Source organism: Octodon degus, unplaced genomic scaffold (genome assembly GCF_000260255.1).
Source record: "Octodon degus isolate 3935 unplaced genomic scaffold, OctDeg1.0 scaffold00153, whole genome shotgun sequence".
In the NCBI taxonomy this organism is placed as follows: Eukaryota; Metazoa; Chordata; class Mammalia; order Rodentia; family Octodontidae; genus Octodon; species Octodon degus.
In genome coordinates, this window is record NW_004524729.1 from 1,179,821 (window position 1) to 1,194,524 (window position 14,704).

Genomic DNA, 14,704 nt, shown 5'->3' on the forward strand with positions numbered 1-14,704 from the left:
TCCTAAGAGAACACAGTGGTGAGCCACCTGGGTTTATCACAGCCCTTGTCGGCAATTCATAGCGCAGTGCAAGGCTGTGCTGCAATCCCCATAAAACAGAAATTCCTATAAAAAGATATATTTTTTTTCAGCACTGGGGATTGAATCCTGGGCCTCTGCACTGAGCTATATCCCTGCCCTTTTTATTTTTTGAGACAAGGTTTGGTAAGTTGTGCAGGATGGGCTCAAACTTGGATCCTCCTGCCTCAGCCTCTCAGAGTGCTTAGATTGCAGGCCCCCTCCAACAGGCCCTCTGAAGTGTATTTTTTTCCGGTGTCTTTTCTAGGAGGCGTATTCCTGAGAAAGTCTCTCTGGGTGTGACAGGCTGTGGTCTGGCATGCTCCGATTCACCGCACGATTGCTCCAGTCACCCTTGGGACACGAGGCAGGCTGTAGGCTGATCCCTCCTCGCCCGCCCTGCACCTCCTGGAACAGCTCCTGGGCTCCGATGAAGCCCAGGGCCCCAGCGGGTGGTGCCTGGCGACGGCGCTGAGTGGGGACGCCCGTGCTTCCCAGCCCAGCTACCCCAGAGCAGCCAGGCAGAGCTTTGGGCGCCCCTTTCTGCATGTGACACTCACGCGCTGTGCTGCTGTGATGAGCATCCTGCCTGGGCAATGTCAGCGATTAGTCACCAGGCAACCTTGTGTCACGTGTTACTAACTTTGCAAATAAACGCCCATTCTGTTCCTCCGGGGGTGGCCTCGCCAACCAGGCGGACCAGCCACCTCCTGACCCAGCTCTTGTCTTCTTGTCTCTTTTCCTCATGCCAGCCGCTGTGGTGGTGAGGTGTCCCTGAGGACCACACTGAGGGACCAACGGATCCCAGCTCCGGGTCGGACTGCTTTTCTCATTCTTCTTTTACAGCTCTTCTCTTTGATTTTGGGTTCTGGCAATCTGTCTGATTTTTCTCTCTTTATCCTCCAGGGTTTCTGAGCTCCTAAAATCTACACATCTAGGCCTTTCATCAGAACTGGGAAGTGTTAGTTACTATTTCTCCGCCCAAGTTTTCTTTTCTAATCTTTGTCTCGCTGCCTCTTGATTCTGACTAAAGCAAGATACCGTTTGCTATCATTCCACATTCCCCGGAGGCAATCCGCTTTTCTGTTTTCATTTTTGACCTTTTTCTCTCTTCTTCGGTTCATGTAACTTCTACTGAGCTGGCTTCAAGCTCGGAGTCTCCTTTCGTCATCTTTGTTTGGTGGTTAAGCCATCTGGTAAGATTTTTATTTCATGTCTTATTTTATAGTTCTAGGTTCCCCTCTTCCTTCCCTTTGTTTTCTGCTTCTTCCGCAGGGCTAAGACTTGAGCCCAGGGCCTCAGACTGATCTATGTCTTCACCTTTTTTGTTTTTTGGTACAAGCTCTTGGCAGGTTGCCTGGGCTGGCTGTGTGGCCTTGCAGTCTTCCTGCCTCCGTCTCCCAGGGTGCCAGGACTGGAGGCACGCACTGCCCCCCGTGCCTTCCATTTGGTGGTTCTTATAATTTTATTTCTCTGCCAAGACTTCCTGTACTTCCAACCACTTTGGGTTCATTTTCCTTTGTATCACTAAATGCGTCTGTAAGAACCGCTTTCAAGTCTATGAGGGTGTCTTAGTGACTTTTCTCACCCAGGGGACACAATACCTGACAGCCACTGCTTGAAGGGGCAGAGGTTTATTTGGCTTCACAGTTTGTAGACGTTTCAGTCCACAGTCAGCTGGCTCTAAGGCAGGGCAGCATGGCAGAGGGGCCTGCCCACCACAACACCCCAGCCAGTGTCCCTGGGAGCTCCCCTTCCAGTGCGGCCAACCAAGCTTCCACTGGACTAACCCTTCCAGACACACCACCAGGGCTCAGGAAAAGCCTTCCCAGTCCTCTCTAGTCTGGGACACACACAAACACACACACACACACCACACACATATACACACAGACACACACAATCTGGCCTTCCACCCCACCACCATCTAATTTAGATGGTCGCTTATACTGGCCAAACACACCACAGATCCCCAACAAATTACTACTGGACAGAAAGGTCACATCTGCATTGCCAGAGCACAAAGTCAATCACTGAATAAAGAGACAAGAAGGGGGCTGGAGAGATAGCTCAGTGGCTTAAGCCTCTGCCTGGCGAGGAGGAGGAGGAGGAGGAGGAGGAGGAGGAGGAGGGGGAAGACGGGAGGGGAGGGGAGGGGAGGGGGAGGGGAGGGCACACACAGGCTTTGTCTTCTGTAGCGCTGAAGATGCTGGGGCCCCATTCCATCGACACGGGGTCTTGCCAACCCCTGGCCACCAGGCCCACAGAGCTGGGCCACCCAGGATGGCCCGAGCATCAGCCGGGGTGATCCAGAGGGCCGTGGGGACCCCAGAGCCACGGCAGGAAGCAGTACGCATCCTGCAAGGGCTCTCATTTGTGCTTGGGAAGAAAATTCAAGCTCTCTTGGCAAAGGCTTCCTGGGACAGTCAGACTCACCCACATCGCCCAGCGAGACAGAACCTCAGGAGCCGGGAAAGGCGAACAGGGCAGATGCGCACGCGCGGGCTGCGAGGTGGGTGTGGGCTCTGGCTGCAGAAAGTGTCACGCGATTTCTCTTTGTGAAGAACGAAGCTGATTCTGAGGGGCACAGAGCACCCCAGATGAGCAGAGGGGAGCACAGTGGCAGTGGGGAGGGTATCTCAAGCACAGAGACCCCAACAGAATATGCCAAGGGCAGCAGCAGCGAGAGAGGCTCAGGGACACGAGCTGGTGCACGCCTCCCTCAGGGGTGCCCGAGTCCTTGTCACCGTGTCTTCAGAAAGACATATGCTTTTAATAAATAAATGCAATGCAACTCCAGGGATGATCTCTGTGACAAATCTGGGACTGCTATGGGGTGGAGGGTGGGGCTGGGTGGAAGGAGTTTAAGTTTTACGTGCAGAATACAAGCCTGGCCTTAGCAGAGCCGAGAACATCCAAAAAGGAAGAAAGCTGAGGACAGATCTGTTTTCTACATTAAAAGCCATATTTCATGATACCGAAATAGATGAACAAGTCGTTAGAATGGAAGCTTTCACATGGAGAACCTGGTCCAGTGAAAAGCCCATAAATGGCGAAGCTAATGTTCAACTCAGCAGGAAAACATAGAAGAGTCTCGTCTTATATCATGCATAAAAACAAGTTCCATGTGAACATTTACATTTTAAAATAAGACACTGTATTTTAAAATTTCTTGCAAGAAGCCAATTGGAAAGATAAGGATTAGAAACGCAAATTGAAATAATGAATATAATTTTGACTATAAGGTGCTAGCACACGTTAAAATTTTTATTATACTCAAAGTTGGTAAATATTTGGATCTAGGAACTTCCAAACTTTCCTGATAGGAATGAATTTGACAGGCTCTCTGGAAATGTAGTATAGTAATATGTATTAAATACTTAAATGAGTATTATTTAAGGAAAATAAAATTTCATAACACAATAATAAGAGAATAGCAATAGTTAACACCCTGTGTATCATAACCTTGGAAGAAGTTACTCAGAGTACAAGACATAACCAAAAAAAGCTCTTTTACAAATAAGAAACAAATAGATGTTAGCACAAAACTTTCTCTTCAATGAACTAAGAGAAACTAGAAGACTACATGAAATAAATTAGCATATATACTAAATATATTTAAAATACTAGAATGGTAACTTGAGCAATTATTTGAACTCCTCTCTGCTGTCTATTTACCTATCTTGTATTTTGCTGTTTATTTGTATGTATAAATATTTTGAGTTTCTTGTATAAGAGAAACTGCAATATTTAAGCTGCATCTGGCTCACTTCACTTAACATTATGTCCTCAAAGTTTAAGGGAGACTGCCAGGCAGGATAGCAGGGTCCACGGGACAGCGAGTGCCAGCAGGGGAGCAGGGCACACGGGACAGCGAGTGCCAGCAGGGGAGCAGGGCCCACGGGACAGCGAGTGCCAGCAGGGGAGCAGGGCCCACGGGACAGCGAGGGCCAGCAGGGGAGCAGGGTCCACGGCACAGCGAGGGCCAGCAGGGGAGCAGGGTCCACGGGACAGCGAGTGCCAGCAGGGGAGCAGGGTCCACGGGAGAGCATGCATTCTGTGGCGACATGAAGGTGTCACAGTGAGACCCCCCTGTTCTGTGTAACTAATATACCCCACTCAGAAAGAAGCTACTATCTGCTGGTAACAAAATCAACTGCAAAGTCAATGCTAAAAGGTAAACTAGAAACCTCCAAATGTTGGGAAGTGAGATTCACTTTTACTTTGTCTTTTTTGAGACAGGGTCTTGCCATGCAGCTCAGACTGGCCTTGCGCTCACTTTGTAGCCCAGGCTGGCCTTGAACTACTCGATGCCAAGAGAAGCCAGCCCCCGTGGGGTGCTGCTGGAAGGTGGGGAGACACAGCGGCCGGCACGGCGCAGGCTGACACAGTGAGCCACGAGGAGCCTCAAGGCTGGTCATGCCCGTCAAACATCTGCAAGGCCAGGCTGTATCCGCAGCAGGAAGCTCCGGAACCAAGCACTGCCTGCTCCTCCCGGGTGGGCGCCACCGCCCTGCAGAAGCGGTAATGTGTGAGGAGGCCGGACGCAGCTTGAAGCCTGCAGCCTTCAGCGTGTGGTCCTGGCTGGGCTCCAGCAGGGTGCAGAAGCAGACACTGTCGCCTGCTCTTGCTGTGGCCTCTGTCACTGTGTGGACACATCCACGTGTTGCTTAGCATGAGCAGCTGTGTCCCTTTTACTGTCCCTTTAATTCTGCAGTTCTCCCCTCACGTAACTGACCATTAGACATAGGAAGAGCTCTTCAAACATCTGTTTCAGTACTAAACAGAAGCAAATGTCCCAAGAAAAGCCTTAAAATGAGAGGGATGAAAATACTATTTGTCTTTTTAAAAAATCTAATTGACTCAGTCGTAGTTGCTTACTTAGCTGTCTCCACTCGAGGGCTAAGGATGCGGGTCCCCTGCTGTACTCTGGCGTCCCTGTCCCTGGATGGGGCAGGGGTGGTAAGGACTGATGGAGGAGGGGTGTGCGGGTCTGACCAGCCAGAGGAGGTGTGGGGCGCTGCTGGGGAGAAAGGCAAAGCCCCCTCCTGCTAAGCAAGGCGAGGTGCGCTGGCCTCGGGCAGGGGGGAGGAGAAGGCCAGGATTCCCTTGGAGCCTCTAACTCGGGAAACACACCCCAGGGAGCAGGCCGGGCACCCAGGAGAGGGATGCAAGGGAGCTAGCTCACCTTCAGTTTGGTTCTCCTGCAATCTAACCAGTTCCTGGCCCAGCGCTTAGAGGACTTGTTTACATACACAGAAGTCAAAAGGGGCCCTTTTCCTTGGTGAAGCCTGGGACATCCCTTGCAGGCAGATCGCACAGGCTTTGGGGTGACGGCTGCTGCGAGAGGTGGGCAGGAGCCGCAGAGGACGCATGGGCCTCCTCGTGCCCGCCAGGCAAAGACGCAGCCCTGTTGCTGGAAGCTCAGCCTGCACAGGTCAGCTAGAGAGGTTCCGCGCTTCTTACACACATCAGACAAAAGGAGAGGACAGATTACCCGAGGGAGTGGGACGTGACATCATTTCCTAGCCATGCAGGTGAAGACGCGGAGCAAGGTGCTCAGTGACATCCAGGCGGCAGCAGCCGGAGCCCCACAGTCTCCATCCAGCTTTAGATTCTACCCTGCCCCAGTCCTGGCATGGGGAGGGGATGGCATCTCTAACTGAGGGCATCCAGGGCGATGTCCAGTGCTGCCCTTCTCAGTAGTGAGTGGCTGCTCGTGGTGCAGCTGGGTGAGGTGGGCTGCGAGACCTGGAGCTCCTCCCTGGATCTTCTGGAAGGAAACCAGGCAATGGTTTCACCCCCTCACTGCTGTCACAGACTCGGAAAAAGAGAGGCCAAGAGCATTGTCATCCATGACCAAAATGACAGGAAGAAGCTGAGAGACATTTACTAAAGCTAGCATCCTCGGGGCTGGGGATTTAGCTCAGTGGTGCGGCGCCTGCCCAGCAAGCATGAAGTGAAGAGTTCAATTCCTGTTACCCAACAGACATCAACATCTGTCTCACAAGGCCCAAGGCCAGGCACAGCCTTGAAACCTGCTAGCCATTCAGAGTCACCCCACCTGAACCAAATGATACCCAGAGGGCCTGCTGTACCCCCAGAAAGGCCACGCTGCACCCAGAGAGCCACAGCATGTCCTGCAACATGCCTCATGCCCAACAGGCTCCACGACACCTAGCCACGCAGTACCACATTAACAAGGCCTGAGTCCCACCTAGGGAGGGTCAGAGGCCGGCAGAGTGAGATGGATTCAATCCCAAGCTCCAGCATGGCTGAGAGACTCCGACCCCCAGCCTAAGTCCTAAGCTTTGGTTTTGTCTCCTGTAAAATCAGCACAGTACAATCCCTACCTCGTGGGGCCCGGGCTTTGACACAACACGCATAAAACACCTTCCCAACGCTTGATTATTACAGGACAGCGGCATCACCTCATCACCATTATCCATCATTATCATCACCGTCATTGCTGTTATAGAAAAACCTCCAGAGAAGTCAATCAGTGCCAAAGCCCTCACAGTGCTGACGTGCGGTGCTCCCAGCCCCCACCGTCGGGACGCTCTGTGGTGCTTTTAACCTAAATCCCGGCTGTCCACAGCACGAGCCCATGTTCTTTCTCATTCTGATATCTGCGGTAATAGAGCAGCGTTGTCTATAAGCAATCTCTCTGACAACAATGATGTACAAGGACATAATGCTCCGCAGCTTACAGGTCAAGCCCAGGACCGCCAGAGCGCCTGAATCACCCCACGCTACCGGCCTTCAGGGGCAGTCACAAAAGGACTTTTCTGGGAGACTAAACCCAGCGCATCCTCAGGTAGGGAGCCAGAGCATGACTTGCCCGCTTGTGTTTTTAATGAATTAAACTTTATGTTAAAAAGAAAACTTTTCCCTGCATGTTGGACTACTTAGGGACTGGATTCTGTCTCTCCCCCGGCCAGAAGTTCTGACTCCAATGTGAATGGAACTGGCACCTCTATATAAGAGGCTTCCTGTCCCTTCCTAACATCTCAGGACATGATGAGAAGCCAGCAGCCAGCAACCTGGGCTCCTCACCAGACCGCAACCACAGTGGAACCAATCTCAGGCGTTAAGCCCCTGAACTGTGAGGAGCAGATGTCCTTTGTTCACACCTCCATGTGGCACTCTGTCCCAGCAGCCAGTGACATGGTCCTTTCTAGGGTTCCACTTCACCTTCTCCCCTTTGCCCTGGGCTACCTCAAAGTAGAAGGGGAATTTCCAGGAAACCAGGCCTGGAGGAGGGAGTGGAGCACTGTGATGGTCACTGGCTGCAGAAGCAGGACAGCCGGTCACAGAGCCGACCCCACAGAAGAGCTTGTGGGGCAGAGTGGGGCATGGGAGCTGGGGCAGGAGGACTGTACAGAGGGGCACAGTGGCAGCTTTCCCTCTGGGGACCCCACAGGCACCGCAGTGTCCTTGTCCTCATTCTTGGGGTGGCGTCTGTATGGGGCTCCCCCAGGTACTCTAGCTCCTCCCCAACCCCTTCCTCGCTGCAGGCTGGCTTTGCAAAAGACAGGGCCGTGCTGGTCTGCTGGAGGTGTGCGCTGTCACAGAGAAAAACAGCAGAGGGAACAGTGGGGGAGGCAGGGCACTTGACAGGCAGTGTCCTGGCAGAGGGGAAGGGAGTGAAAGGATGCGGGTAAGCGGGGCACAGTGTTTGCAATGGGGACACCAGAGCCACAAAGGGCTCAGCAGCCATGAGGAATGGCACAGCCTTGATGGCAGGGACAGGAGGCTGGTGCCCAGGGAGGTGATGAGCAGGGGAAGGGACAGTAGAGAGAGCCAGGGCCGGGGCAATGGCCCGCTAGACCACACAGGGCCTCCAAGAGCTTTGGGCAGGGGCTGAGCATGCTGGAGCCATGGGGTTCAACACTGCCACAAGCCACGAGACTGAGGAGCCTGTCCCGACTTCAGGTGGCCCAAGTGAGCAGATGGAGGGCCAGGCAACAAGTTCATAGTCCCCAGGCTTAGTGCAGTCTTGCCACCACTGTCCCCAAGGCAGTCCCCTCCCTGTCTGACAGCCCAGATGTGGATAAGCACCCCATTCCTGGCAGCTGGAGTGGACTGTCATGAGGCTGCTGGGCACTGTGACACCCAGGCCAGTATGCGTTAGGGACATGGCTGGCGCTGGTCACTTGGGGTGCAGGAGCAGGGAGCAGGGAAGTGGGTGCCAGGTGGCAGACACGCAGTACCGCAGCATGAACTCTACGCACTGCATCGGTGAGTGTCACCAGCCGCCTGATTGTCACACTAGCAATCTCAGTGACGTCACTGCTTCCTTCCTCTCCTTACCCCTGGCTTAAGCATTTTGTGACTCTGGTCCCTTCATTAGTCGCCCCTGTCGGCTCACAGAACATCAGACCCTCATCACTGTCACCTTTCTGCTTTGTTGTGCCAGGGGTGGAGAGAGGCCTGGACTCCTTGGACAGCCGCCTAACCCCACCTGTGGGCTCTGCCCCCCAATGAGGATGCACCGCGCGAGGCTGAGAAACAGAACCACAAAGCTGGGTACTGTGCCTGGCACAGGTGGGGGAGACCTGGATAACAGGGTCTGAGAAAGGGCCAACTCTTGAGGGCTGGCCAAATAGCTCAGTGGATTAAAGCGCCTGCAAGCAGGTGCAGGGGCCGGGGGTTCGAGCCTTGGGCCTGTCCTGCCAGCCCCGCCCCTGGGGCATGCTGAGATGGCAATTGAGACTGGATGCGGTGGCGCCTGTAATCCCAGCTCTTGGGAGGCTGTAAACAGGCAGATCACTACGAGTCTGATCTAGTGGTGAGACTCTGTTCCCTACAATACAAAAAAAAGAGGACTCTGTGGAAATAGATCTCACCCCCAGCTTCTCCTCTCCTCCACATGGCTGTTGCGGCCCAAGCACTTTCTTTAAAAACAGCCAAGGCTGATTGGCTAGAGGGACACCAGTCGGAGCTTGAAGCAATCACTGAAATTAATTCCTGAGGAGTCTGAGCAGAAGCCTTCCAGCGGAGCTCTCCCTGGCACGAGCTCACCACTTCCCGCAAGCGCGTGCAAATCAGCACCCAGCCTGCCCCAAATTTCACTGCCAGATTTTTTTTTCTTCACTTTCTAGAAGAACAAACCGCAGTTCTGCGATCGCAGCGGCACCATGAGGGCTCTTCCCTGGCAGGCAGGGGTGGCCGCAGCAACTCTAAGCTGCCACCCTCACTCTGCCCCCGACCTCGGGTACCCAGCACAGAGCCCAAGAGTGGGTTGGTTTCTTTCTGAGGGTGAAATAGCCAGGACTGGCCTCGTTCCTTGCTGAAGAAACGTGCCAAAGACAGCGTTTGGCCAAAAGGATCTTTTCATTCGTTGCAGGATGCCTGGAGGCGATCTGTGCTGGACTGGCACAAGCTGGTCCCCGTCCTGCGGACAGAGAGCTGCCAGCGCGCCCTACCTTCCTGAAGCCGCGCACGCCGATCTTCCGGTGCAGGCCCTGGCTGACGGCCAGGAATCGCTTCCTGAACGCTGGGTCCTGCCGCCGGACGCAACTTTTGAGTTTTTCAATGACTTCATCTATGCTCATGTTCTTGGCTGTGGCAGTCCCGTCACTGGTGGGCTCGGTTCTGAAATCACAAGCAGGCACTTAGTGCGCTGGCATCCCCGCGCCCGGAGCCCACCACGCGCAGGCTCGCAGGGCCCGGACTCGGCCACCGGCGGGTGGGGCCTGCAGGGGGCGCTCTCATCCCCGCCGCGCGGAGGCTCCCGGCCGGCTTGCGCTGACGCGGGCGGTTGTATACACCCGGGAAATTAAAAGCAAGGGCCCAGGATAAAGCGTGGGATTACAGGACAGGCCATCGGGAAGGGACTCAATGAAGAAAGTCATCGAACATCTACAGAGAGGAAGGGAAGCCAGAGTCATTCTGAGTTCATTGATGAAATCAACTTGATTTATAAAATGTTCATTTCGAGGGATGGCGCACGTGCACGTAGGATAATTATTTCCTTATTATTTCCTGAATTAGCTCTCTGGAAGATTAGAGGCCCCATTTGGGGAAATAAAGGAGACATCCGACGGTGGTGGGGAGGACTTCCGCTCTCGGCTTCTCTCCTGACTTTAGGAGGTCTCCCTGAAACGCTACAAAATTTTATGAAACGCTTAATTGCCATTACTTCTTTCATGGGCTTTAGGAAACAGACATCTTATCATTTAACCTTTCTCTTGAAATGCCATCTCCCTGCTCATTTATAAAGCAGCTACTACTGGAAAGCCAGATATTCAAATTGCATTAGCATATCATTAAAACATTCCCATTGCTCTATATCCAACTTTTTAAAAGGAATATAACTGAGCGAAGTGTGTGGCGTTTTACAGTTCTCGTGGATTTACGATAAGCCATGAACCAGCAAGTTACCACCATCTCTTTTCCTTTCACGACGCCTGTATTTTTCAAGAGGAAGATCTAGAATAATCATGGCTGTAATTTTTAATAGATTCACTGATTGTGCTTTATCGTTATGATTCAATTTGACAATTACTTCCATAATTTTATTATTCTTATTAGAAAATGTAAGCTGGCTGGCTGGTGTGTTTTGCAATAAACATGGTAGGAAGGATTCTCCGCTTCTGGAAGGAAGAGACGTTCCTGCAAGGTACAGAACAGAGACGCGGTGGACAGTTCCGGGAGACAAGCTCTGGGCTTATGACCCAGTCCTGCCACCATGCATGGGAACGACCCAAGGGCAGTCTCCACCTCTGAAACTCCAGTGCTTGCATTTCTAAAAATTCAAGTACAGACTCAGTCATTTCTAAATCTTTGCTTGCTCTAAAATCCCTCGACTCTAATCGCTGTACATAAAGCATATCACCTTTCTTATTTAAATAATAAACTGGGGCTGGGGAGACAGCTGAGCAGTCTAAGCACCTGCCCAGCAAGTGCAAGGACCCGGGTTCTATCCCTGGCATCACATGCTGTGCCAGCCCCAGAACACTGGGCGTGCCATGCCGGCCACCAAAAGTGGGCATGATGGTACCTGCCTGCAATCCCAGTGCTGGGAAGGCTGAGACAGGAGGAGCGCTATGAGTCTGAGCTGCAGAGCAAGATCCTGTGCCAAATAATAAATAAATAACTATTCCAATACTTAGCCAACAAACATTTACAAGCATTTACTGAATACCTCCTCGCCCCCCCCCACACACACACTGTGGTCTGAATGTGTCTTGCCCTGTGTTTTATTTTACCTCTCGGAGAGTGCCGGCTGCTGCTGTTCTTTTTGAAAACGTTCACATGGCTGATCCTTTGAGGTAAGGATCGGAGAGACCGTGGAGGGGGCACAAACTTTGATGCATGCCAAAAACTTCCTATAAAGGATTTTTTCTGAAGTCGTGTCTTGAAATTTACAGCAGAGTCTGAAGTTGAAAAAATAATTAGCACGCACACATTAGAATGGCTAAAACCAAACATACTGCCTCTGCCTCTCAAGCACTGCTGAAGATGGAGTAACGACAGGCTTCGCTCCTGCCTGTGGGGACGCAGGATGGTGCAACTGCTTTGGAAAACTGTCTGGCAATTGACTGCACAGCTAGCAGGGGAGTCAGCCATTCTGCTCCTAGGCACTTACCCAAGAGAAATAAAACTGTGTCTACACAGAGAGTCATACAGTAGATACAGCTCTATTTGTAATAGCCTCAAGCTGGAAACAAACCATATGTGTAGCAACAGAGGATGCGGATGCCAACCAGTGAAGCCATGTAGTGGAGTACTACTCAGCATTGGAAAGGGATGAACTGCTGACACATCTGACAACATGCCTGAAGCTCGCGTCGCTGCACTTAGTGCACACCGCCAAACAACAAAGAGGCCAGCGTGTGTTCTCCCGTTTATGGACAATCTTGAGAAATGTGAAGAATCTACCGTGAGGGCCAATGGGTGGGAAGGACCAAGTCTCTTCCCGATGGCCTGTTCCTGTAACCCTCTGACCAATGGCAGAGGGGCGTGGGGAGCTCTTAGTGGGCGGTGCAAACGCACGACGGCTTGGTCGGTGTCTGGTAAGGGTCTCGTGGATACGGACACATGCTGAATTTTATCCACTTATGATATTTTAAAATGTGCAGCTTGCTACACAAACTGTACTTAGATAAGGACATTACAAGTATTAAAAAAAAAAAAGATTTTTTCCAAAATAGAAATTTTGGTATGGAGTTGTGTAAGTACTTCTATTGGAATTTCCGCCTATGTAAATGTTTTGCATAAATGTAAGAAACCACTAATATGGCAGGATTCCTTGCCTTCTTTCCTTCCCCCCTTCCCTCCCTCCCTCCCTTGCATCTTTCTTTGTTTTCAGTGCTATAGACTGAAACCACTAAGCTACCCACTAGCCCTAGGGCTGATCTTTTTTCAACGTTTTATTGAATTATTACTATTACCTATTAGTATTGGAAAAATACATAGAAAAAGCTTTAGGATTACTAAACATATTTGATAGAAACATTAAGCAAATAACTTCTGGGTCCAGAAAACTTACTTTATTAAGTGTTCATTTGCTAAAAATGGGCAGAATATGCGCATGACTTTCTTGAAATTGTTCCGAGCAATTGTTCCCGTGTCTCTGCGGTCGTATGACTGCAGCATGTTAGAGAAAGCCTGTCGATTCTTAGCAATCGCCTCGTGAACCATTTCTTCCACCTAACACAAGAAGCACACAGTCACGGGGCTGCACGTGTGTCCCCAGCATGCTGACACTCTCGGATGGAACAGGGGGAACGTCCCAAACAGAAAGCCAAGCGCTACTTACTGACTCCCACGCCAAGGGCAGCAGTGTCTTGGCGCCTGGACAGGGCGATGTTTTACTCATCTAAGTGGGAAAGAGAAAGGGCATAAACGTGAATCGCTCAAGGAAAGCGTGGGAGCTATGCAGGCAACTGCACTCGAACAAGCGTCCTAACCCTGATGCCCAACTGCGGACAGCAGGGGTAGAGGAGCCAGGCTCTCCCAGGTGAGCTCCTCTCCCAGCCTTGGCCATGTGCACTCCTGCAAACACCTTATGCATATGTTCTTCTTTAAAAACTAAAGCAACAGGCCAACAAGATAACTTAGCCCCATAAGCACCTGCCTGGCAAGCGCAAGGTCCTGAGTTCAATCCCCGGTGCTGCAATCAATCAATCAATAACAAATAAAACATACATTCTCATATATTATCTTCTTAGTAATTTCTCGAATTTTATACGAACACATTGGTCCTGAAATGATATGCACAAGCAAATGCTAACGTGCTCCTTGTGGTAACATTTACCAAAAGCAAGCACTGGGATTATAGTGACAAGGACTAGTTGTTACACTTTAAAATGTATAGCAGAATTTACTTGAAATGTTAACAATATATTAGGGGGTGACAACAGAGACAAAGGAGTCATTAGTTATATGATCCCTTCTAAATAAAAATAGGTAAAATAAATCAAAGAACAGATCTAAGCCCACTGACTGTATACAGAAATAGGCAGGTTTTAAAATATCAATTACCTTTCAATAAGCTATTTTTTTTTAAAAAAAAAGGATGTGTGCATGTGCATATATGAGTGTGTGTGTGTATGTGTATATATATATATATATGTTTGGAATGAAAGATAGCACAGTAGAACAGTGGGTCTCAATATTTTGATGTAAGAATTAGGGATTTTTATTTTCTCCTGTTTGCATACATGCATGTTATGGCTTGTGTCTAGGTGTCCCCCCAAGCCTCACACCGTCAGGGGGCGGCTTCTAGAGTCTGTGATTAATTCCTGATCCAATGCTGGGATTACGGGTGTGAGTGCTACACCCGCCCTGGGCTGGTAATCTGCATGCCATCTAGGGAGGAAGGGAGGCTGGCTCGCTGCCGCAGCCACTGCTCCTCCGTCGGCGCTTTGCTGCTTCCCGCCTCCGTGCACGGCTGCCCTCTGCCGTGTGCCGCTCTGCCTTGCAGCCAGCTGGGCATGGGCTGAAACCTCCACAGGGAGCTAAATAAACCTTTCCTGTCTTCAGTTTTGGTGCTGGGTATTTTGTCCCGGCAATGAGAGAAAAGTAACTGAGACAATGCCCATTGTAATTTTCCTCAATCATTCATTCATTTAACCAACAGGCCCGGCCCTGTGGTGCAGTGGGCAGAGAGAGGACCACAGCACACCGTGACTGGGTGGGACTTGGTGGCCATAATCGGAGGACAGGACTTGTCCAGAGATGTCACACGTGTGCCTGCTGAGCTGGGCACACTTGGGAAACCATACTATTAAAATGATGCCTGAAACTTATTGACTGTTTCCTAGATTCTAAACATTTTGTGTGCATTATCTTGCCAAATCTCCATAGCAACTGACGAGGTAGGTCTGTGATCAAAGCCCCTTTCACAGACAAAGCCCTGGGACTCAGGCAGGTAAATGCTGTGTCCTGGACACAGCTCACAGTGGGGGAAGCTGGGATTCGAACATGGGCACCCGAGCTCTTTTCCAACTGGTGGCCTCTACTCCTGTGGCCCAATTTCATCTTGCAGAAGCACCAATGGTAAACTGAGTCAAGGCATCCTTCCAGGCTTATGTGTTGCTATGGTCACCACCCAAGATGTCCCTTGACAGCTCACTGTGTTCAGACGGCTACTGGTGGGCTTCGGGGGCCGAGTGGATCAGAGGGGCTCTTCCTTCAT

At 51.1% G+C, this 14,704-nt stretch overlaps 1 protein-coding gene across 1 annotated transcript in view; it reads right to left on the bottom strand.

Moving 5' to 3' along the window:
• Efcab6 (EF-hand calcium binding domain 6) overlaps positions 1–12,875 on the bottom strand; it is a 94,450-nt gene extending 81,575 nt beyond the window's left edge. Inside the window, exons 1-4 of the mRNA XM_023702548.1 lie at positions 12,824–12,875; positions 12,554–12,714; positions 11,271–11,438; positions 9,486–9,654 (exon numbers count right to left, since the gene is read on the bottom strand). Of these exons, the coding sequence (XP_023558316.1) occupies positions 9,486–9,654; positions 11,271–11,438; positions 12,554–12,705 (489 nt within the window). The 5' untranslated portion in view covers positions 12,706–12,714; positions 12,824–12,875. The remainder of the gene's footprint in view (positions 1–9,485; positions 9,655–11,270; positions 11,439–12,553; positions 12,715–12,823) is intronic.
• Positions 12,876–14,704: the final 1,829 nt, after the last annotated feature.